This window comes from Vicugna pacos, chromosome 19 (assembly GCF_048564905.1).
Source record: "Vicugna pacos chromosome 19, VicPac4, whole genome shotgun sequence".
Classification (NCBI taxonomy): Eukaryota; Metazoa; Chordata; class Mammalia; order Artiodactyla; family Camelidae; genus Vicugna; species Vicugna pacos.
The window spans coordinates 23,542,078-23,566,951 of NC_133005.1; the positions used below are offsets into that span (position 1 = coordinate 23,542,078).

The 24,874-nt window shown below is 40.7% G+C and overlaps 2 protein-coding genes and 1 non-coding gene across 3 annotated transcripts; 2 read left to right on the plus strand and 1 right to left on the minus strand.

Annotated features, from left to right (window-relative positions):
• Positions 1-414: 414 nt before the first annotated feature.
• On the minus strand, positions 415-4,427 carry LOC140687266 (beta-defensin 36-like). The gene is made up of 3 exons (XM_072943579.1): positions 4,280-4,427; positions 986-989; positions 415-648 (listed from the first exon to the last, which is right to left on the minus strand). Exons 1-3 carry the CDS (start codon positions 4,335-4,337, stop codon positions 501-503), a joined length of 210 nt encoding a protein of 69 aa, XP_072799680.1. The 5' UTR covers positions 4,338-4,427; the 3' UTR covers positions 415-500.
• A 6,158-nt stretch (positions 4,428-10,585) lies between these two features.
• On the plus strand, positions 10,586-14,920 carry LOC116284298 (beta-defensin 123). Its single transcript, XM_031687587.2, has 2 exons — positions 10,586-10,793; positions 14,677-14,920. Exons 1-2 carry the CDS (start codon positions 10,736-10,738, stop codon positions 14,820-14,822), a joined length of 204 nt encoding a protein of 67 aa, XP_031543447.1. The 5' UTR covers positions 10,586-10,735; the 3' UTR covers positions 14,823-14,920.
• TRNAP-AGG (transfer RNA proline (anticodon AGG)) lies at positions 11,791-11,863 on the plus strand. Its single transcript has one exon. It is a non-coding gene; the product is annotated as a tRNA-Pro (tRNA).
• Positions 14,921-24,874: the final 9,954 nt, after the last annotated feature.

Sequence of the window (24,874 nt, forward strand, 5' to 3'; positions counted from 1 at the left end):
ACTCCACCAAAAAACTATTAGAACTAATAATAAATTAGATAAAGTTGCAGGATATAAGATTAATATGCAGAATAATATCTGTTACTTTTCTATACACTAATAATGAATTATCAGAAAGAAAAAGCAAGAAAACAATCCTACTTAAAATCACATCAAAAGAACAAAATATCTAGGAATAAACTTAACCAAGGAGCTGAAAGGCCAATGCCTGAAAACTATAAAACATTAATGAAGGATATTGAAGGTGAGACAAAGAAATTGAAAGCTATCCTGTGTTCATGGATTGGAAGAAATAATATTGTTAAAATGTTACCTAGCACATAGTAGGTCCAGTTTCCTCTCCAATATATACTTCCTTGCCCACACCTCTTTCACTGGAGTTTGATTAGGTATACTAAGAGACAAACACAGAAGTCAGCCAAAGGTCTTTTAATAAAACTGAGGAATCTGCTAAGGTCAAGCTCAGGGCAGGGTTATCTTCATTTCTGTGTCCTCGGGCTTCAAGTACGAATTGGCTTTGGTGATACATTTGGCAGGAACTTGGGCTTCACACAGCACAGTTTACCACTCATGCAGAAAACATAGACTTTTTCATTCTTGGAACATTTCTCACGACAGGAGCCATGAAGATTCCAGCATTTTTCAGTGCTGCTTAATACAAAGAGAAAAAAAAAAAAAAAGAAGGGAGTCGGCATCAGTTCTATGGGGAAATAAGTCCTGGCTTGAGAGGACCAACAGCCAAGCAAAAAAAAAAAAAAATACACTGTTGAAACTGGGAGAGTCATCTCTAGATTTATAGAACAGTATATGATATAGTCTCACATCCTTTCTGGACACCTCATCCTAATCCCAGCCCTTCTTGAATGTTCTTTCTCACAAGTTCAGTGGGTTATGATGGTTAGGAACATAGACTGTTGGAACTCATAGAGCTGGATTTGAAATCTGTCTACACCACAAGCCAAATGGAAGACCTCTAGCAGATTACTTCCCTTCTCAGATCATCAATTTTCTCTTTCCTAAAAAGAAGATACAGCACTTGCTTCAGAGACTTCTTGTTGGGATTAAATGAAATATTGTTTAAAAATCATAGGCATTAAATAAATTCAGATATGACATGACAGGTCCTCAGAATTATAAACTTTAAAAAATCATTTCATAAGTAAAGATTAAACTAGAAGGAAGACACGATCAAATAAATGCAACAGATAATGGCTTAAAAGAAATATACAGAGTGATAAAGATAACGTTTTAATCAAAAAGAAAGAGAGAAAAAGGAATCAATAGAAAGTTACAAATATTCATGACGGGTAAAAGAAATCCAACACACAAATAATAGGAACTATAAAAGATGAAAACAAAAGCAAGGGAACAGAACAAATACTACAAAGTATGTTCAATAAATTTTCCTAAAATAGAAAAAGATTTGAAACATGTATGGCAGGAGTATACAACATATCTGAAAATATTCATCCAAGACAAGACATATTCTAGTAAAATTAGTGGACATCAAAGAGAAAAAATGCTTTGGGCATTTAGGTCCAAAAAAATACAAGGTGATATAAAGGAAAGAAAATTAAACCATACTTAGATTTTTTTGAAGTACAGTTGATTTACAATGTTTCACATGTACAGCAAAATGATTCAGGTAGACAGGTAGATGATAGATAGATAGATAGATAGACAGACACAGATATTCTTTTTTAGATTCTTTTCCATTATAAGTTATTACAAGATATTGAATGTAGTTCCCTGTGCTATACAGTAAATAGGTCCTTGTTAATTATACTTAGACTTTTTGATAACAATGTTTTATGTCAGGAAATAAATGGTATCACATATTTAAGATACTCAAGGAAAGAAAAAGTAAGCAAACAATGTTACATCCAGCAAAACTGACTTCCCCCCCAAAAAAAAAAAAGGACAAAACCAAACTGGTATCCACATACTGAAACGTAAGAAATACTGTTCCCATGAGCCTCCTTAAGAGTCTAATAGGAAAAGAGCTTTAGACAACAAAATTAGAGGGGCATTGACACAGGACTAATAATGAATATTATTTACAGAATTATAATTAAGCCAGGTTTAAAAGGAGGCAGCAGAGAATGTAATGGCTATATTTTCTGAAATAGAGATATAGTACAATGAAAAATGGGAGAATGTTTAAAGCATATGCAGAAATTTTAACTAGTTTGAGTAATCACGTTGTTTTGGTGGTATTGGTATTATTTTACTAAAACTATTGCGTATGTGATGAGGGAGAAATCAAATGAGTAATTATGGGATATTCTAATTCTCTCATCTGATGAACCTAAAAACATTCTGTCATACCAGGAGCTAAACTGAAGAGATTCCCATTGGTCAAGAATAGGAAAATTTGTGCTTCAGTGGGGATTATTTCAACAGATTGGACTTGTGGCTTAGAATCATGAGTTCAAGATAATACTTGAGAAAAGCTAATTGCCCAGCCTCAGAGGCTGCCAGAAAATGAATTCATTGTCTCGCAAACTGATGAGCAAAGATAGAGTCCAGCATTTGCCCTGCCCCTCCTCTCTGAACCCTCTAAACCCCAAGGTAACCAAATAGTAGATGAAGAGAAGCATATCTTTTATAAGTAGTTCAGCCAATAAATGAATGTTCTTCCCAACATACCTGCACAGCTACCCCTTCACTTTTTTCCAGCCTTTGTTCAAATGTCAGCTTTTCAGTGAGGAATTCCCTTTACATCTTTTTTTAAATTGCACATCCACATCCCCCTAATGCTTGTTAGCCCCTTCCCTGCTTACTGTACTCATTGCCTCCTCCCAGAGAGTGTAAGTTCCAAAAGGACAGAGGTCTTGGTTGGTTGTTTGGTTGGTTATTTTGTTGATTGGTTGGTTGGACAGCCCTCTATCTCAGGCACCTATCACAAGACCTGACACACGGAATACACTCAACAACGTTTATTGAAAAAATGAATTATTTAACTAAGTAATGACATATCCACAAGCCCCTAAATCCAGCTGCCATCATGGGAAGGAGAAGGGGAGAGGATGAAAGGAGAAACACTGAAAGACCAAACAATTGCTCAAGGCAGAATGAATCAATCTATTTTAAACCAGAAAAGGTGGATACAATTATTTCCTGAGTTTATGTGCACTCCCTCTGTCCCTTCCAGCCTCTGACGTTCTTACCAGTAGGATGAAATTCCCTGGGAAAGCTCCAATGAGTTACAAAAAGTAGAGAAGCTACATTTGTTGTACACTAACATTTCAGTGTAGTCAATGTTGACCCCTCAACCTAAGATATTATTTCAAAATGAAAAGTGAGTAAATTGGAACTCAGAGCAGCCAAGCGGCTTGCTGGGGTTCACAGAGCTATTATGTGATGGAGTATGTTCTCACCCAGGATTGAGAGGTTCTTCCCTCCTCCCCACCTGAATGGTGTTTCATGTATGTGTCTACCATGAGCTGACACAAGGTATGAGTCCAGAGTATTCTCAATCCCCACCCCCACGTCCCGACCCCGTGGAAAGGTTAGAGAGATGTCTAGAGGGTGGGGGGGGGTGGAAGTTTCTGTCAGGTGAGAAGGAAGGGATGGTGCTAGCACCTGGGGCTGGGCAAATTTGATGAAGGCCCTTCTCCCCTTAAAAATTTCCATGGCTCCAGCATAGGGGTTGACAGAGATCGGCAGCACTCGTTCTGAGATTCTGTCTCACTTAAGACAGGTGTGAATAGTGCAAAATCCAAGTGATTTCAGGGACATTGTGAGAAAAGCTCACTATTGCCTCCCTTCTTTCCTGCTTCCCCTTCCCTCCCCATGCTCCTCCTCACACACCACACCTCCTGCCCTTGACCCCTACAGCTGACAAAAGAAATGAAGTCTGGGGGCACTGAGGGAAAGTCTGGAGGTTACACCTGCTGCCTAAGATTTGGCACCTGCTATTGGCGAAGATGAATGTTTGGCAGTTCCCCTCTTATGGGGGTTTAAAAAAACAACAACGTTACATTTGCTGCACGCCAAAATTTCAGTGTGTTTAATGTTGATCTCTCAACTTGATTTATTATTTAAAATTGATAAATCAATCAACTGAAATTCAGAGGAGCCAAGTAGTTTGCTAGGAAGGCTACAGAGCTAGTAAACGGTGGGACAGGGTCTAACCCAGGATTTGGGGGCTTATATCTCTTGCTCACATGGTGTTGCACATTGCCGCCTGCCAGGCTATCCTCCCAACCCCTGGAGAGCCCCCAACCAAGATCCACTCTCCATCCCTCCAATGCTCCCCTGCAAAGGTCTAGGTTACCTGGAATGACCTGGGACAAGAGCACCAGCGCAGCCAAAGTTAGCAAGAACGGCTTCATGACTTCAGGTAGCCCAAGGACTCTCAGCTCTGGCGAGGTGATAAGCAAATGAAGAAGAGCTCTGGACTCTCTCCTCCCTCTTATCAACTGGGACACATGTCACTTAGATGTGCTCTCAGCTGCCCACGGGTACAGTGGGCCCTGGAACAGCCTGCCTCCCTCAGGCTTCTCAGTTACTATCCCGATGTCCCTACATCCACAGTTGGAGCACGCATCCCTGAACCGATAAGCCTCCCTTTAGCTCCCTCCACCTTTTAGGAAACAGTGGAGAGAAACCATACAAGCTAGAGGGATTTTTTTTTAAATAGATGCCCTTGTCATAACTCAATCTAAAACCCTCCAAGACTCCACATTCCACACTAAAAAAACCATATGGCCTTTACTATGTCCTATAAAGCCCTGCATCATCTGTTCTAGAGATTCACTCTTACCGTGGTTTTAATGTAAGCTGAGCAAACTCCTTTCTTCAAATGTAATTTTCCAATCTGGAAGTGGAGGAGTAGAAAAGGGAAAATATTCATTCAGACCTTGGAAAGAGCCTGTCTAATTATTATTATTACTTTGAGACAAATGAAAACAAAAACACAACTTTCCAAAATCTCTGGGAAGCAGCAAAAGCACTTCTAAGAGGGAAGTTTATTTGTATTGATACTAACCTACCTCAAGAAATAAGAAAAATAACAAATAAAAAACCTAACCTACAATCTAAAGGAAGTAGGAAAAGAAGAACAAAGCCCAAATCAGCAGACATAAAGAAATAATATAGATCAGAGATATAAACAGAGACAAAAAATGATAGACAAGATCAATGAAATCAAGAGGTTTTTTTTTTTTAAGCAAGAAGCAAAATTGGTAAGCATTAGCTAGGCTCAGTAAGGAAAAAAAGAAAAGAAAAAAAAAGAGAGGACTCAAAAAATAAAGTAAGAAATGAAAGAGGGGAAATAACAGCCAATATCACAGAGATACAAAAAATCATAAGAGAACACTACAAACAGTTATATGGCAACAAACTGGACAACCTAGAAGAAACAGACAAATTTACAGAAAGAGAAAACTTACCAAGACTGAGTCAAGAATAGATAATTTGAACAGACTGATGACTAGTAGTGAATTTGAATTCATGATAAAAATATTCTTAGCAAACAAAAGTCCAGGACTTGACAACTTCACAAGGAAATTCTACCAAACATATAAAGAAGAGCTAATGCAAATGAGAACTACAATGAGGTATCACCTCACACCAGTCAAAATGACCATCATTAAAAAGTCCACAAATAATAAATGCTGGAGAGGGATGAAGAAAAGGGAATCCACCTACATTGTTGAAGGGAATGTAGTTTGGTGCAGCCACTATGGAAAATAGCATGGAAATTCCTTAAAGAACTAAAGATAGATTTACCATATGATCCAGCCATCCCACTCCTGGGCATATATCTAAAGAAAACTCTAATTCAAAAATATACATGCACCCTAATGTCATAGCAACGCTATTTACAATAGCAAAGACATGGAAGCAACCTAAATGTCCATCGACAGATGATTGAATAAAGAAGTTGTGGTATATATACATATATACAATGGAATACTACTCGGCCATAAAAAATAATGAAATAATGCCATTTGCAACAACATGGAAGGACTAGAGATGACTATATTAAGTGAAGTTAGGTCAGACAGAGAAAGACAAGTATTATATGGTAGCACTTATATGTGAAATCTTAAAAAATGATACAAATGAACTTATTTGCAAAACAGAAACAGACTCACAGATGTAGAAAACAAACTTACAGTTACCAAAGGGGAAAAGGAGGGAGGAAGGATAAATTAGAAGTCTGGGATTAGCAGATACAAACTACTATATATAAAACAGATAAGCAACAAGGTTACTACATTCAATATCTTGTATAATGTTCTATATAATATTCTATAATGAAAAAAAATATATATATATATGTATAACTGATACACTATGCTGTACACCAGAAACTAACACATTATTGGTCAACTATGCTTTAATAAAAAAAAAAACAGAGCTAATACCTATCCTTCTCAAACTATTCCCAAAAAAATCAAAGAGGAGGGCGCACCCCAAATTCATTCCATGAGGTCACCATTACCCTGATACCAAAAATAAACAAAGACACAACAAAAGAAGAAAATTACAGGTCAATATCTTTGATCACTATAGATGCAAAAATTCTCAACCAATATTAGCAAAATGAGTTCAACAATACGTAAAAAGGATCATACACATAATCAAGGGGGGTTTATTCCAGGGATGCATGAATGGTTCAAAACTCACAAATCAATTAGTATGATATTCCACACTTGCAAAAGGAAGGATAAAAGTCACATGATAATCTCAATAAATGCAGAAAGAGTATCTGAAAAAGTTTAACATCAGTTCATGAGAAAAATTCTCATCAAAGTTGGTATAGAGGGAACATACCTCAACATAATTAAGGCCATTTATGACAAACCCACAGCTAACATCATACTCAATGGTGAAAAGCTTTTTCTCTAAAATCAGAAACAAGACAAGAAAGCCCACTCTCACCACGTCTATTTATTATAGTGCTGGAGGTCCTAGCCACAGCACTCAGACAAGAAAAAGAGATAAAAAGCATCCAAATTGGAAGGGAAGAAGTAAAATTGTTACTAATTGCAGATGACATGATACTGTATATAGAAAGCCCAAAAGTTTTTATTCTGGCTGTAGGAAATCAGAGTGATTTGTAGCCCTATGTAAATACCAAGGATTGTTCCCTTTTAAATGGCCCAGGATTGGGTGGTTTTCTAATACATACTATGGTAATTATTGAGCTGAAGGCTTGAGGATCCTTCACAGGTGTCTGGAGGGCTCTCTGAGCACCTCTACCCTCTCTAACGTTCTGATCTGCTTTGATCTCACTGGATTCCCCGTTCTGTTCTCTACAACACTGGGAGATGTTGGAGAACGTCTAGAGATGATCATACTAAGTGAAGTAAGTTAGTCAGCGTGTGGTCTATCCTGGAGAACAGTCCATGAGCACTTGAGAAGAATGTGTATTCTGCCATTTTGGAATTGAATGTTCTATAGATTATCTATTATGTCCAGCAGGTCTAATATGTCATTTAAAACTACTGTTTCCTGTTGATTGTCTGTCTGGATAACCTATCCATTGATGTAAGTGGAGCACTAAATTCTCTTACTGTTATTGTATTATTTTCAAGCTCTCCCTTTGTGTCTGCTAATATTTGCTTTATATATTCAGATGTTGCTATATTAGGTGCATATATTTTAATAAATCTTATATCCTCTTCTTGTATTGATGCCTTTATCATTGTATAATGCCCTCCTACCAAGTCCTGGAAGTGAAGTTGCTGGATTGCAGGACATGCATAGTTTAAAGACTTTGGGTATTGGCAAACACCCTCCAAAAGAGGTTGCACCAGCTTGCATTTCCATGATCAAGACCTTACTCTTTCCCTATATCCTACAAATTCTGGAATTATTAATGGAATAGTATTCTTGCCAATTTGGAGAAATGATACCTCACTGCCATTTGAATTCTTTTTTTTTTTTTGATTCCTGGTTCAATGGGGAAGTTGGCCCTCCTGACTCACCATGGACAGACTATGATGTCTGAGGTGTGCTCAGAGGTGCACATGTTCCAGAATCTTCCCCAGCTCCCCTGTCCCCTGTAACTAAAACAGCTCATGTGGTTACATCTATTCTGGGGTCTTCAGGAGGATAACAAAACCAGAGCAAAGCACACCTGAAACTAACATTGTCAATCAACTACACTTCAATAAAAAAATAAGAATAAAAAAAATTACCACAAACTTGGTGGCTTAAAAACAAAAAGCAAAATTAGTACACTGACTATGCAAGGAGCCATTCCAGAGGCAGACTGTGATTTTGCAAGAGCCACACAGTGTATTCAGGAATTGGGGTCAAGGGAAAGGACCTCCGACCTGCTTCAAAGACTTGGAGTCAGAAGAAGTCAACCCAGACAACCCTCAGTTGCAAATACAATTACCTTGCCCTGTTTCGATGTTTAAAACATAAACTGCTTCATTCTTTCACTTTTGATGTCATTTCAGCATCTAGAGAACTATATATGATACATTCCCTACTGCCCATCTGCCCCAAATACCTGACTGAAGAGATGGAGGCCCAGAGGAAAAAGTGATTCTCCTAAAATCACACTGAAAGTTAGTCGCAGAGTCAGGACCAGATATGTTCAGCTCTGCCTCTCCCACCCTCAATATCCAAATCCTCTGTATATCCCGGCATTTTAAACAGTAGGGTCTCTTCTCTAAGGGAGGAACGAATCCAACAGATACATTTCTGCCATATTCTCTAGCCACTAGAATGGGAAATCGCATTTTGAAATTTCTTTACAGCTTTGTTGAAGTATGATTGGTATACAAAAAAACTGCATATACTTAATGCATACAATTCGATGAGTTTGAACTTATGCATTTGGTGATGTTTTTGTCGCTAGCCTGGCGGGTACTCATACAGCCCAAGCAAGGATGAAAGTACATTTTGCAGTTCCTTTCCCTGTATGGAATCGAGTTAGGATTTGCCACAAACTAACTTTCTTTTCTTTTCTTTTCTTTTCTTCTCTTCTCTTCTCTTCTTCTTTCTTTCTTTCTTTCTTTCTTTTTTCTTTCTTCCTTCCTTCCTTCCTTCCTTCCTTCCTTCCTTCCTTCCTTCCTTCCTTCCTTTCTTTTTCATGAGATTTGGGAGATGGGGATGAAGCAGCATCACTGTGCTCTGAAGGTTGTCATTGGTCAGAGGTGGTGAGAGACAGAATCACAGAGGTTTGTAGGTTTCAGTCTGTCCTCGCTGTTTCCTGCTGCACGTCAGCTCTCCTTCCCAATTGCCAGCCCTGCTGACCAAAGTGACCCCGGGCCCAGGCTCACTGCTCAACACTCCTCTATGAACTCAAACAGGCAGTAGCTTTGAAGAACAAATGACCTTTCACAGAATTCTATGTCAGCTGCCTTAGTGATCTCACTACCCCAGGCTCAGATCTTTCTTCCCAGCTTCTCCCACAATTGAATAGCGTCTCATCCTTATAATAAAATCCTTATTACCTAATGCTGATGGCATTCTGCTGCTTCCCTGAATGAGCCTTAACTAATACATATTTGAAAAATGAACCTCCTTAGAAATGAACACAGACAACGGTGGATTTCTAGTCATTGGGCACTGAGTCCCTTCCTAGCTTCTATCTCCTCTTGTAAAGGTTTTAATTTAATGTTACGGGGACTGGTTAGGGTTTTTTTAATTTATTTGTTTATTTTAATGGAGGTACTGAGGTTTGAACCCAGGACCTTGCCCTAAGCATGCACTCTACCGCTGGAGCTATTCCCCCACCCCGGTAAAGATTTTAGGAGTTGTTTACACCTACTGACCTCACTCTTTCACTTACCTTCCATTCTTCATCATCCTCGATATGTTTTCTGCCCCTATGGAAATGGTTTTTCAGTGTTATTTTGTCTTGTAAATCCTACATATGCTTTTCCACCCTTGATTGCTGTATCAAGTAGGGTTCAGCTGGGAAACGGAAGCCACATAGGATATTTCATATAAGGAATTGGCTGCACGGTTGTTGGAAGGCTGAAAACGAGCAAACCGAAGACCCTGCGGAAACAGTAACCACCCCCACCCCCGGCTGTGAGAACTGAGGGAAGAGGACGGATTTTCAAAACTTAAGTGTTCAGAGGGACCCAGTAACTGGTTCTTGGATCTCTGAGGAAGGGGCACAGCCTGGCGCCCAGAAGGTCTGGCTCTGTGGGTAAGGTCCACTGCCTGGTCAGCCCTCGGGTGGCGGGGCGCTGCGGCTGCTGGTACTGAGACGGCACAGCCAGGCTGGTGTGGGAGCTTCATCTCTTACTACCATTCTCCTGCCAGTTTCCGCCCCAGTTACCTCCTATTTCTCATATTCCACACCAACAGAAACCTTGGTACAGACTTCCCTTCGCCTAGAACCGCATTTCAGCTCATCGCCTGGTGCTTTGGTATTTATGCCTCCAAACACGATTCATTGCCATCTTCCCTGCGAGGTCGGCCTCGACCTTCTGGAGTCCTTGTGCGTGGCGCCCCCTTGTGGTCCGTTGGTGCCGGCGGTTTAGAGCCGGGTGGAAGGATGCGTACGAGGTCTTGGATGTGGGACCTTGTTGCATGACCTAAGTGACGAAGGAAGCGTGCCAGCTCAGGGCGTGTGGCTGCACACTGCGGGCTCACAGGGCAAGGGGGCCGTGCCCGTGGTCAGCTGAGGGCACGTGCGGGTGACATCTGTTCCGGTTGGACCAAGGGAGGGGAAGCCAGAGAGGCCAGAGCTCTCCCCCAATTAGCTTTGCCAGCACATCGGACTTGCAGCTTCACTTGGCCACTTCCAGCCATGAAGCTCCTTTTGCTGACTCTGGCTGCACTGCTGCTCTTGTCCCAGCTCACTCCAGGTAACCTGGACCTCTTCAGGGAAGGGGCAGGGTGTGGAGAGTGAGACCTGGTCACAGAATCCCACGGGCGGGGAGGATGGGCTGCCCGGCCTCTGTAGGTCTCCTCACGGAGTCACGTGGAGGAGGAGCCCGCACCGGCGGCAGGCGCCAGATCTTAGGCATCAACTACACCTAGAGCTTCTGGCTCAGCCACCCCACCCCACTCTCCCAGGGAGCATGCCCGGGTGGCCCCACGTGTGAGGAAGAACGGAAGAGGTGGGCGGGAGGAGCAGGGAGTGGATGGGATAGTAGTGGCCCTTTCACAAAATCGTCCCCAGAATGATCTAGGCTTTGTAAAGACTGCAGCCACTTTAAGGAGAGAGGAGAGCTCGTATTTATTTGTTGCTGTCTCTGTGCCTAGCTCTGGTGTTGGGAGCTAGGACCACAGAGATCAGTGACATGGCCTGGAAGGAACTCACTGGGAGAGACGTGAAATAGTATTTAAACCCAGAGTGCCAGAGGGGATCCAGGGTCCTGGGGTGCCCATGGTCAGCCCAGAATTTCAATTTCCTCATTTCTCAAACTATAACAAAGCCATGCATATAGCCATCTAGGGTTGAGGGAACAACATTGAACACACTGAAACTTTGGTGTGCAAAAAAAAAAAAAAAGTAGCTTCTTCATTTTCTATAACTCACCTAGATTTTTCCAGGAACTTCCATCCTGCTGCCAGGACAGTGGTGGAGGGCACTTAGCAGTTAAATGTTCCTCTGTTCTGAGTTAAAACAGTTTCAAGTTAATTCTGTCTCTTTGGAATAAATATTCCATCTTTGAGCATTTCTCCTTCTCCAAGATTACACCTGGGTTTAGAAGAAAGAAACCTGACATATCATGATTTATTTAATCAATTCATTCAACAAACATGATTGAATGGATTTCATGTTCCAGGTACTGTAGATACAGGAGGTAGAGCAGTGAACAGAACAGAACAAAACAAGGTAAGAAAAGCCTTCGAGGGGGAGGGTATAGCTCAGTGGTAGAGTGTGTACTTAGGGTGCATGGGGTTCTGGGTTCAATCCCCAGTACCTCCATTAAAATATTAGTAAATAAATAAAAATAAAACCTAATTATCTCCCTCCCTCCGCTCCCCCCAAAAAAAAAGAAAAGAAAGAATCCTTCAGGCTCTTGGAGCTTACATTCTATTGAGGGAGGCAGAAAAAAATTTTTAAGTAAGTGAAACATACAGAATGTCAGATTGTGAGTATAAAGAACAAAACAGGCAGGAAAGGGGACAACGATTACCAGCGGAATATGGATTTGCCATTTGAAAGGAGTATTCCTGGAATGGCTCACTGTGACCTGAGGGAGGATAAGGGGTGGGTCATGTGGATTTGTGGGGCAGATATTTCAAATACAAAGTTTCTGACAGGTTTGATTTGAGAAAACAGGGTTTCTCAGCACTTTGTCCTTTTGTTCATTAACAAAAGCAGTTTCACTGGTTCACAACTAGTTATCTGGTGTGACAAGATATACTGGGCTCATCGTGAGCAATTCCTGCGCCAGACCTTGAACTAGCCATTTCTTTAAGAAGCCCTAATTTTTTTTAGTAAGAAAATGGCATTTCAGAACTGTGATCTAGATGCTACCAATATTCAACGCTACTAAACTGGTTCTTCCCTCTACATCTTTACAGTAGATAGAACAGGTGGCAAAATCAACACATTGAATACACATGAAATACCTCATGAATTCATATTGATAATTCCTATTCAAAGTGAGGACTTCAGGATTTGTACTCAGACTATTCCGTATTACTTCGGTATGTTATTTCTTCCGCACCAATATTCTCAGATATGCTGTGTACTCCTTCAGCATTTTCAAGTCACCTTTTGTTTAAAGAAATGTTCTCTTGAATTATAGTTTGTAATATTTCTTCTGACATCTTGCTCTGATTTTATTTCTCAAGGTCTCATCTTGTCTCTGTGTTGAATCTCCTCTGCCTATCTATTGAACTTTTTTCTTATTTTTTATCAGTTTTATTGAATTATCATTTACATAAGATTAAATGTCCACATTTTAAGTATATAACACGAGTTTCAACAAATTTATACACTCACGTAACCACCACTGCAATTGTGGTTTAATACATTTCCATTACCCTGAAAAAAGCTCTCATGCCCCTTTGCTATCAGTCACCTCTTGGGTCCCTCAGCCACCAGCTATGACTAATCTACATTCTGTCACTTTAGTTTGGCCTTTTGAAATTATACAACATGAAGGCTTTTGTGCCCAGCTTCTTTAACTTCGCATAATGCTTTTGTGATTCAACCATGTTCATGTGTCAGTAGCTTGTTTCTTTGTGTTGGTGAGTAGTAGTCCATTGTATGAATATAAACCACAATTTGTTTATCAATTAACTAATTGTTAGATGTTTGGGCAGTTTCCAGTTTTTCGCTGTTATAAATAAAGCTATTCTGAAAGGGTCAATGCAAGTCTTCATTTCTCTAAATACCTAAGGGTGGAGTTGCTGGGTTGTATGATTAAGGTTATGATAAACTTCATAAAAAACTGCAAACCGTTTTCCAAAGTGGCTGTACCATTTTGCATTCCTACCAACGATACGAGATTTACAGTTGCTCCGCATCTTTGTCAACACATGGATTGTCTGTCTTTCCATTTTAACCATTCTAGTGGGCATGTAGTTTTCATTGTTTTACTGATAACTAAAATACTTAATGACTAATCATATGAAACATTTTGTTGTGCTTATTTGCCATTTATGCCTTCTTTGGTGTAATGCCCACTTTTAATCAGGTTTTTTGTTGTGTGTTATATGTATTCTAGGTAAACTTTCTTTGTAAGATATACCCTTTGTAAATACTTTCTTCTAGACTGTAAATTGCCTTTTGATTTACTTAACAGTGTCTTTTGAAAGGCAAGAACTTTTAGTTTTGAAGAAGTCCAATGTATTCTTACATTTTCTCCTATGGTTTCTTCCAGATGCTATATTGTTTTAGCTCTTACATTTAGGTCCATAATTCATTTCGAGGTAATTTTTGTGTATAGTGTGAGATAAAGGTTGAGGTTCACTTATTTGCACATGGATATGCTAGCATCGTTTAATGAAAAGGATTTCCGTTTCCCTCTTTGAATTACCTTGACATCTTTGTTGAAAATCAATTGACCATATAGGTTGGGATCAACTTATGGACTCTCTCTGCCATTCCACTAATCTATATGTCTGTCCTTATGCCAATACCATGTTGTCTTGGTTACTCCGGCTTTGTAGTAAACCTTGAAAGCAGGTAGTGTAAGTCCTCAAACTTTGTTGTTTCAAAAATTGTTTTAGCTGTTTCAGGTCCTTTGCATTTTCACATAAATTTTAGAATCAGCTTTTCAATTCTACAAAATAGCCTGCTGGAATTTTTCTTGGGACTGTGTTGATTAATTTAAGGAGAATTGAGATCTTATCAAAATTAAGTCTTTGAATCCATGAACATGGTGGCTCTCTTCATTTCTTTATGTCTTCCTTTCTTTCTCTGAAATGTGTTATAGTTTTTATCTTTTGCGTAACGTAGTGGGCTAAATAATGACTCCCCAAAGCTTTCCAAGCCCTAATCCCCAGAACCTATGAATATGTTACCTTACATGGTAAAGGAGATTTTGCAGGTGTGATTAAGTTAAGGATCTTGAGATGGGGAGATTATCTTGGCGTTTCTGGGTGCACTCAGTGTAATCACAAGAGACCTAATAAAGGGGAAGCAAGAGATACAGATGGAAGCCAAAGGAAACTGAGCACCCTCTATCACATCTGTTTTAACCCTTTTAAGATCTTCCAAACTCAGAACCTACCCCTTCTTAGTACTGACACCATCTCCATTCTTCTTTCTTTTTTGTGTGTCAGGTGGCACCCAAAAATGCTGGAATCTTCGTGGCAGATGCCGTCAGAGATGCTTCAAGAAGGAAAGCGTCTATGTTTACTGCACAAATAATAAAATGTGCTGTGTGAAGCCCAAGTACCAGCCAAGAGAAATGTTAAGGAGATTTTAAGTTCTTTGAAGCCTAAAGCCATCAAAATGCAGATGAAGCTACCCTGAGTCAGACCCCGGAGGATGCCCGAGCTCTGTCAATAAACATCTCTGGCTGATCTTGGTGTTTGCCTGTTAGTCTACACAGCTGTTCTCAGAAGGTCCTCTTTCAGGTGGTCTGTTAAGTCAAAACTATTTTCATCATAATAATCATTCTTTGCCTTTTTCAATCTCACTCTCACAAGTGTGCAGTGGAATTTTCTGGAATCTATGCAACATATGATAATATCATTCTGGCAGCTAATGAAAAGTGTGCTTATGTATCCTTATGTTTCTAGAATTTTTAAGGTAAAGACTTTAGGTATAAATGTGTTCATTTTCAGAGATTAACTCAGGTTGTTCTCAGTAATCCCATGGTGCTCTTACCAGCTGTCTTTAGCTATAATATTCATCTCTGTGACCTCATTATCATCTCATAAATCATTACTCTGAAATTCCAAACTTTTCTTTTTACCTACGTGGTAACACAACAAGAACTAAAAACATTTTGTTGTCTTGGTTTGCAGAGGTGTGTTAACAACCAGAACCAATTAGCTAACAGAAGAAAGGATATGCTCTCCTTGAGTAAAAAAAAAAAAAAAAAACTTATTCTAGTCTCTATAGTTCTTTTGAATACAATTTCTGGCACAGAATATTTCAAAGTTAAAAGACATGTTCAGAAGAAGGAAAATATGACACAATCAAGAATCAAAGTAATCAATAGAAGCAGACCCAAAGATGGCGCAGTTGTTGGAATTAACAGACAACTTCTTTCTTCTGGTTTGATTAAGATATAATTGGCATATGGCACTATATGTCACCTGATATATGTTTAACTTATACACTATGTACATTTAAGGTGCACAGCATAATATTTGACGTACATATATCATGAAGTGATTATCATGATAAGTTTAGTGAACTTCCCTCATCTCACATAGATACAAAGTTAAAGCAGTAGAAAAAAAATTTGTCTTATGATGAGAACTCTCAGGATTTACTCTCTTAACAACTTTCACATATAATATACAGCAGTGTTAATTATACTCATCATGTTGTACATCACATCTCTAGTACTTATGTATCTTATAACTGGCAGTTTGTGCCTTTTGACAGCTTTCATCCAATTTCCCTCCCTCTACCTTACCTCTAGGAATCACAAATCTGATCTCTCTTTCTATTCTTAGAGAATTTCCTTTAATATTTATCGTAAAGCTGGTTTGGTGATGCTGAACTCTTTTAGCTTTCGTCTGTAAAGCTTTCAATCTCTCCATCAAATCTGAATGAAAGCCTTGCCAGGTAGAGTATTCCTGATTGTAGGTTTTTCCCTTTCATCGCTTTCAACATATCATGCTATTCCCTTCTGGCCGCAGAGTTTCTGCTGAAAGTCAGCTGATAGCCTTATGGGAGTTCCTTTGTACATAACTTGTTGCTTATCCCTGGCTGCTTTTAATATTCTTTCTTTAATTTTTGCCATTTTTATTACAATGTCTGGTGGTGTGATCCTCTTTGGGACTCTGTGCTTCCCAGACCCGAATGTCTGTTTCCTTTCCCAGGTTAGGGACATTTTCAGCTTTATGTCTTCAAGTATATTCTCTGCCCCTTTCTCTCTCTCTTCTCCTCCTGGGACCCCTATAATGTGAATATTAGTACACTTGATGTCGTCCCAGAGGTCTCTTAAACTGTCCTCATTTTTTTTTATTCTTTTTTATTTTTTCTGTTCAGCTTCAGTGATTTCCACTTCTCTGTCTTGCAGCTCATTGGTTCATTCCTCTGTATCATTTAATCTACTATTGATTTCCTCTAGTATATTTGTCATGTCAGTTATTGTATTATTTGTCTCTGTTGGGTTCTTCTTTATATTTTCTAACTCTTTGTTAAAAACTTCTAACTTCTCTCTCTGTTCATTCAATCTTCTCCCAAGTTCTTTGAACATCTTTAGGATCATTACCTTGAACTCTCTGTAGGGTAGATTGCCTACCTCCCCTTTACTGAGTTCTTCTAAGGTTTTATCTTGTTCCTTCATTTGAAACATATTCCTCTGTTGCCTCATTTTGCCTAATTTGTTGGGGGTTTTTTTCTATGTATCTGGTAGTTTGGTTCTATTTCCCAACCTCGGAGAGGTGGCCTTTTGTAGGAGACATCCTATGTATCCCAGTAGTGCACCCACCTCCAGTCACCAGAGCTCTGTGCTCAAGGGGTGCCCTCTATACGGGCTGCGTGAGTCCTTCTGTTGTTGCAGGCTGACTACTGTGGGGGGTCTGGTAAGTGTAGCTGGCCCCCAATCCAGTTGGTTGCCAGGCCCTGACTTGTGCTGAGGCTGCCAGCCACTGGTTGGCAGGGCTGGGTAATGAGGCTGCTGGCTGTAGGATTGGTCCTGGGACTAGTGCTGGCCCACTGGTGGGCAGAGCCAGGTCCTGGAGTGAGTGGTTATGGGGCCAGGGGTCCAGATCTAGTATTGGCCTGCTGATGGGTGAACTGGGTCTTGGAATGAGAGGCTGCAGGGTTGCAGTGGTCGTGGTGCTGGTAACCACCTTCTGGTGGGTGGGGACAGGACTCAGGGGATCCCAAGGCTGGTGCTCACCCATTGGTGGATAAGGCCTGTTGTGGGACCTAGGGTCTCTGGCTGTAGGACCCAAAGGTCCTGCGGTTGGTGTTGGCGGACTGGTGGGTGGAGCTGGGGCCAAGGGGTCCCTGGGGCTAGCGCCCACTCACTGGGTAGACCAGGGTCCTAGGGTCTCTGGCTGCAGGGTCCTTGGGGTCCAGGGCTAGTGCTAGTGTGCTGGTGTACAGGGCTGGGTCCTCGGCCCTCTAGTGGCAGAGCCAGGACAAGGGCAGCTGTGGGCTCAGGGGGGTCTTAGGGCAGTAGGCCTGCCAGCAGTGGGGCTTGTGTCCCTGCCCAGCTTGTTGCTTGGCCTGGGGTGTCCCAGTACTAGTACCAAAAGGTTAGTGGGTGGAATCAGTTGCCCCAGAACTAATAAGCTAGAGGGACGATTCCAAAATGGCACTCACCAGCATCAGTGTCCACATGGCAGGATAAACTCCCCAAAACGGCTGCCATCAGTGTCTGCGTCCCCGAGGTGAGCTCCAGTTGCCTCCTGCCTCTCCAAGAGGCTCTCCAAGATTAGCAAGTATCTCTGACCCAGGCTCTTTTCAAATGACTTCTTCTGCCCTGGGTCCCAGAGTATGTGAGATTTGGTGTGCGCCTTTTAAGAGTGGAGTCTCTTTCCCACAGCCATCTGGTTGCCTGAAAGTAAGGCCCGCTGGCCTTCAAAGCCAAACATTCTGGAGGTTTGTCTTCCTGGTGCAGGACCCCTAGGCTGGCAGCCCGATGCGAGACTCAGACCCCTTGCTCCTCAGGGAGACCCTCAACTGCAATTGCTCTCCCTTTTGTGGGGATGCGGGTCTTGACTATACCATGACGCCACCCCTCCTGCCCATCTCGTTGTGGTTCCTTCTTTGTATCTTTAGTTGTAGAAGCAATAGACAACTTTAAAATAACTATTATAAATATGTTAAGAAAATGGGAATTCTGAGAAATAGTGAATAGTTGTTATTTTAATCCACTAGGTTTTAGAGTGGTTTGTAACGCAGTGATAGAAAACCGATACACTGTTTTTCTGTGTGTGAGTTTAAATTATCCTTTCAATCAATCTTTCCCTCTAATTTCCTTTCCCATTTGGTTACTGGGCGCCATCTAACTGGAAGACTCCTGGAATCACTACTGATAACCTGGAAGTTTCATCCAGTCCTTCCCTCCCACTCCCCACCACTCAGGATCCTCACCATCAATATTTAAACATGGCATTTTGGGTCCCTAGTTATTAGTGTCAACTCAGAAATAGCATTGCCTTTCCCAAGTGTATAATCACCCTGGTAAATGGCCACAGTCGCCTTAGCCTGAAGGAAGATTTTCAGTATATACTTGCGACATTGTTATAGAGTCCTCCCTCCCTCTAAGGGACCGGACTCTAAGTCAGTCAAGGGCCTCTTGGTCTGTGAATTTAAATGAGAAGCCATGATTCTCCATTGAGGCAACTCAGTAAGGGGTTTTTCCATGATGTGTTCTAGCAGGACATTTTAATTTTGTTTGCAAAATGGGTCAATACTTCATTTTCCAGAACAGTCACACATGTTGCGTGCCATCTAGGTTCCCAGGTCCCCTATCTACAAATTCCAGGAGAGGTACCATTAATTTTGAGGAGCAAAAAAATGCCCCTAGTAAATTCCCCAAGTAACCTCTAGATGGCAGTATCTCTCCTTTGAGAATCTGATCTAGCTATTAACAGTCCTCTCAAACCTCATCTTGTATCCCTCCCCCCTTGAGTACCGTTAGCCACAAAATCATTCTCCCAGTTTCTGGAACAAGCCACCCTTCCCCTCAAAGTCCTACACACATGCTGCTCTATCTGAAATACTCGTCTGCAAACCCCCTCCCAACTCTTTTGCAAGCACGTTTTCTCATCCTACAGATCCCAGGTTACTCAGGTGCCCAGGTAATCCCAGAGAGGCCACTCTGATAGCTTATGAGGTCCACCTCCCTCCAGACCTCCCTCCCTTATTCTCAGTCACTGTTCTCTTCATGGCCTTTGCCACCATGGGTAATTTCAATTTATTTCTTATTTAATGTCTTTTTCTTCCACAGGTTGTAGACTTCATGATGGCAAAACCCCCGTTTGTTCTATTTACTGTTGTATCACTAGAGAACAGCATGCTGTTTGTCTTTTCTTTATGAGACAAATGGAGCTGTATCATAAGCAAGATAACCTACCCAAATTCAACTACACGTGCTCAAAGAGAGAGAGAGCAATAAGGGGGCATTTTGTTTTTTATTTAACTTACTTTCTTACTTCTTAAATCAATTCAGTTTTGCCTTTTTTTTTCTTTGTCTATCTAACTATTCAAACTGGATTTTTTTGAAGTATAATTGATTTAAAATACTGTGTTAGTTTCAGGTGTACAACATAGTGATTCAGTATTTCTGCAGATTATATTCCATTATAGGTATTACAAGATAATGGGTATAATTCCCTCTGTTTTACAGTAAATCCATGTTTCTTATCTATTTTATATAAAGTAGTTCATATCTGTCAATGCTATACCTCTAATTTGTTCTTTCCCCTTCCCCTTCCCTTCGGTAACTACAAATTTGTTTTCTATGTCTGTGAGTCTATTTTTGTTTTGTATATATATTCATTTGTATTAATTTTTAGATTCCACATATACGTGATATCATATAGTATTTGTTTTTCTCTGTCTGACTTATTTCACTAAGCATAATATTCTCTAGGTCTAGGAATGGTAGTATTTCATTCTTTTTCGTGGTTGAGTAATATTCCATTATATATATATATATATATATATATATATATATATATATATCACATCTTCCTAATCCGATTATTTATTGATGGGCATTTGGGGGTTTTTGCCTTTTTGAAAATTCTCATAAATAGAATTGTTCAGGACATACACATTTGTTTCTGGCTTCTTTTGCTTAACATAATGTTTTTGAGATTAATTCATGTTCTCTGAATCAGTATATTGTTACTTTTTTATTGAATATTATTGTACTATATGAAAGTAACTCAGTTTATCCATTCACTTGCTGGACATTTGGGTTGTTTCCATTTATGAGATATTATAAATAAAACTGCTACAAACATTAGGGAAGTCTTTGAATATACATATTTCTATTTATATAAGTAACTCTGCAACTGTTTTTCCAAAGTGGTTGTCCATGTTACTTTCCCACCGGCAATATATTAGCATTCCAGTTGCTCCATAGCCTCACCAACACTCACTACTACAGTCTGTCTTTTTCATGTTAATCATTCTGGTGGTGCACAGTGGTATCCCATTGTAAATTTAATTTGCATTGCTCTGATGCCTAATGACTTTGAGCATCTTTTCATGGGCTTATGGGCCATTTGTATATCTTCTTTTATAAAATGTCTGTTTAAATATTTGTCTACTCTATTATTAGATTGTCTTTTTCTTACTGATCTATAGGCATCATTTATATATTCTGGAAATGAGTACTTTGTCGGATATGTTTTGAAAACACGAGCAATAGCAGTCCGAGTAAGCCAGGAGAATCCCTCCGTTGAGCCAGTGGCTGCATGAGTAGAAGGGAATCGTCTTGTTCCCCATGCGCGGAAAGTACCTGGCAATGAGGACATCACACTGCATTGTTTATTTTTCATAAAAATGGCCCCTCAGTATAAACAATCACTTCCTTTGGTGCATCACCAGAGAAACATGATGTGCTCCATCAACAGAGGAAAGGCTTGCTATCTCTGTAAGTCCCCAGAACGGCACCTTCCTGAGCTGTTTTTGTAATTGGGCCATTGATTGTTGCCTGGCTCTCAGACTTTAATGTAGCCCTGGCACAATAAACAATTCCACTCAACACTCTGCCCTCAAAAACCCAGGTGGGAGAGGGGGTGGGGAATCTCCACATCCTACCCTGAACCCCCTACAGTACCCATCATTGTATGGTTGTTCTTTTCCTTTCTTTTAAACCCAAAGGATCCACCTGATCAGCAGTATGAGAAACTCCTCTAGCCTCCATTCTATTTGAAGAGACTTGATGCATGTAAGAAACTTGATGCATGTACAAGAAACTTGCACATTGTATATATGAATATTATATATTTTTTATTTTTTATTGAAGTATAGTCAGTTTGCAATGTTGTGTCAATTTCTGGTGTACGTATATTTTATATATGAGTATTATACATATATACACACACACTGGTTTGTAACTTTTTAAAATACATGTATAACTCTTTAAAGTTATTTAAAAATGTATATATCCATTTTGACAAAATATGTAACAAGAGCTAGCAGGGATTATGAAAGCGTGGTGAATATTTTGAAGCTCATCTATTTTTATTTTCCCACAATGTGTTCTAAGTATACTACTCAAGTTATAAAAATTAGAAATTTTTAAAGAAATTTCAGGAGGCATCCCAGTGCTAAAAATGTTGTTTTGGGAGACTAAGCACATATGGAAATATTCATGAAATATTGACATGTTTAAAAAAAACAAACAAACCAGGACATACACAAAAATATGTATAGTTTGATTCCATTTTATTTGTAAGTCATATTTTACATATTTTTTTTAATTTGTGGGTATTCATGTACAGTGAAAATAATGATGACTTCTGCTTTCTTTCTTGTTTGTGCTGCTCTGTTTTCCAAGTTTTCTCCAAGCATGTATTACTTTTATAATTAGGGGAAAAAATGTTATTTTAAAAGTATAAGAGGGATGAGTGTGGAAGACAAAATCAAGTGCCAGAGGATGAGGTGGAGTCCTGGCTCCACCACTTACTGGGTGTATGGCCTGGGCAAGCTGCTTAACGAAGACCTTTAGTTGCCTTCTAGAAAAAGGGGGGATAATAATACCATATGACTGACAGAATGAAGAGAGATGACCTATGGAAAGCATTTGGCACTTACTAAAGGCTGATACGATTATCATCATCAGCTCAGCCATTCGGTGACTCTCTGGGGAAATGCCCGTGTTCTGAGTAGTACTTCCGAGCACCTATGCAGAGCGAAAATTCCTTCTCTAGCATCCCTCGCCCCCTTGACTTGCCCCGCCCTCCTCAAGGGCTGGGGAGCTCCCTTCCTCCCAAAGCTTCCCCTTCAAACTGACCTGTCCTACCAACATGTGGCTCTTGCTCTGCTTTGGAAATAGCCTTGACTTGAGGGCTGAAGATTTAAGCCTAAGTCCTGGCTCTGTGCTGTGGGAGCTGTGTGGCCTTGGACAAGTCACTTTCCCTCTCTGGACTTAGAAGCCCCATCTGTAAAGTATCTTGGGGAATCTTCTATCCTAGAATTATCTTGTCTCCTTGGTTTGTTAGGTGCATCTTCAGGATTTAAGAGGTTGGATGTATGCTTAGCTGAGGGTCGTTAGGACTGTGAGTGGGAAACAGCCCTGCGCATGTGAGGTTTAAGCTTCAGAAAACCACCTCATCTGTTTTGTCTTGTTTGCGCCCTCAGAAGGACAACGGCTGCCTCTGACATGATGCGCCGAGAGAAACACGGCATCACTTCTGTAGAATTCCGACCAAAAACTGGAGCTAATCATGAAGAAACGCCAGACAAACTGAGAGTCCACAGAGCAGCCAGCCTGGTCACCTAAAAACCGTCAATGCCATGGAAGACGGAAAGAACTGCTCCAGATGAAAGGAAATGAAAGAAGCATGACAACTGAATGTATTGTGTGATCCAACGATTTCCTTTAGCTAATCTGAAGATTAGACAATAGAATTTTGTCAAAGTAATGTCTTGATTTTTATAAATGTACTATAGTTACCTCAGAAAATGCCTTTGGTTTTTTGGAAAAATCCAGTGAAATTTTTGTTTGTTTGGGGTTTTTGGGGGGGAGGTAGGCATTAGGTTTATTTTGTTTGTTTGTTTAATTTTTTATTATTTTTTGTGAGGGGGAGGTAATTAGGTTTATTTATTTTATTATTTCTTAGTGGAAGTATCGGGGATTGAACCCAGGACCTCGAGCATGCTAAGCAGGCACTCTACCACTGAGCTATACCCTCCCCCCAATTTTTTTTGTTTTTTTAAAGGAGGTAGTAGGGGTTGAACCCAGGACCTCATGCGTACTAAATATGCACTCTACCACTGAGCTATACCCTACTCTGCTCCAGTAAAATACTTGGGCATTAAAAAAGTATCATATCTGCTATATATATACACACATATCTACATTTATATATAATTGTGTGTGTGTGTGTGTATAGAGAGAGAGAGAGAGAGGAAATGATAAGGTTAAAGTGGTAAAATGTTAATATTTGGGAAAACTGGGTGAAAGATCTCTGGGAATTCTTTGTACTATTCTTGTAGATTTTCAGAATGTCTGAAACTCCGTGGAGAAGCCTCAGCAGAAGTGCTAGCGTTTGCAGTCACTTTCATTTCATTTCATTTAGTCACCCCTGATAAAGGGCCAGATGTTCCCATCTGAGCCCACAGCCACCCCGTAAAGAGCTGTCACTATGCCCATTTTGCAGACGACGACAGATAGGGGAAGTGACTTGCCCCGGTCACCCGGCCTGTGGCCTGTACGCGGCAGAGTGTGAACTTGCGTCTGTCTGACTCCTCAGTTCCGGAAATCATCCCCATCTTCTCGGCTAAAAGATAACAAATTCCCCTGAACTAGGTCTGAGAGCATGCAAAGAAAGCACACTTTCTTCATTCTTTGTGAAACAGCTGAGGGGGGGAGGGGTCTGAGCATAAAACTAAATTTAGTTCAATCCAGTTTAATTCAACAATTTAAAGAGTCTCTTGAGGTTTCTCGAATTCTGAGGGACTTGGTCTCTTTGGCATCATTACTCCTCTCCCTGCTCCTCCCAGATATGGCGGCGGCTGGGGGAAGAGCGAGGCAGTTCAGTGGCCTGGGGCTGGCTGGCATCTGCAGGGGTCTGGGTAGCTTGGGACTATCCTTGAGAACAACCACTGCTTCCAGCTAAGGCCAAGCTGCTGGTGAACTGGTCCGGCCTCCCTCAGACTCACTGAGGCCTCGTGGGATACAGGGCTGCCATGTCACTTCCTGTCGGCTCTCCGTGGTTCTATGGCCGTGTCTGGGATTTTTGTCCTCTTTCTAGGCTCCAGACACCAAGCCCACCTCAGCCCCACCACTTTGGGTCCTAAAACAGGCCCACTGGCAATCAGTTCAACATCTAGACCACAGAAACTCAGGCAGGACTGATTCTCCTATGGTATGCTTTGTTATTAAATAATACAATGCTTCCTTCCTGGTTGGTAAAAGCTGCTGCCCCAGCCCCTGGGCTCTCCTCCTCCTCGCCGGCCCAGCCGCCTTGGGCAGGCCTATCCCCAGATCCCTCTCGTGCCAGGAACTAAAGGTTTAATGCTTGGCACAGCAGGTCGCTTCCAGGACTGCACTCCAGCCCAGGCTCAGCCTCCCTTCACAGGGTAAGCATTTTGACCTTCACTGCTCCTTTCTCAGCCTGTCCACGCAAGGTCCATTCTCTTATTCCAAGGCTACACTGA

What these genes read in the sequence shown, in the direction of transcription:
- LOC140687266 (XM_072943579.1), bottom strand. Translation starts at nt 4,337, where the DNA reads ATGAAGCCGTTCTTGCTAACTTTGGCTGCGCTGGTGCTCTTGTCCCAG.
- LOC116284298 (XM_031687587.2), top strand. Translation starts at nt 10,736, where the DNA reads ATGAAGCTCCTTTTGCTGACTCTGGCTGCACTGCTGCTCTTGTCCCAG. An exon ending in CTTGTCCCAGCTCACTCCAG is followed by an intron (nt 10,794 to 14,676) that starts GTAACCTGGACC and finishes TTTGTGTGTCAG; the next exon opens with GTGGCACCCAAAAATGCTGG.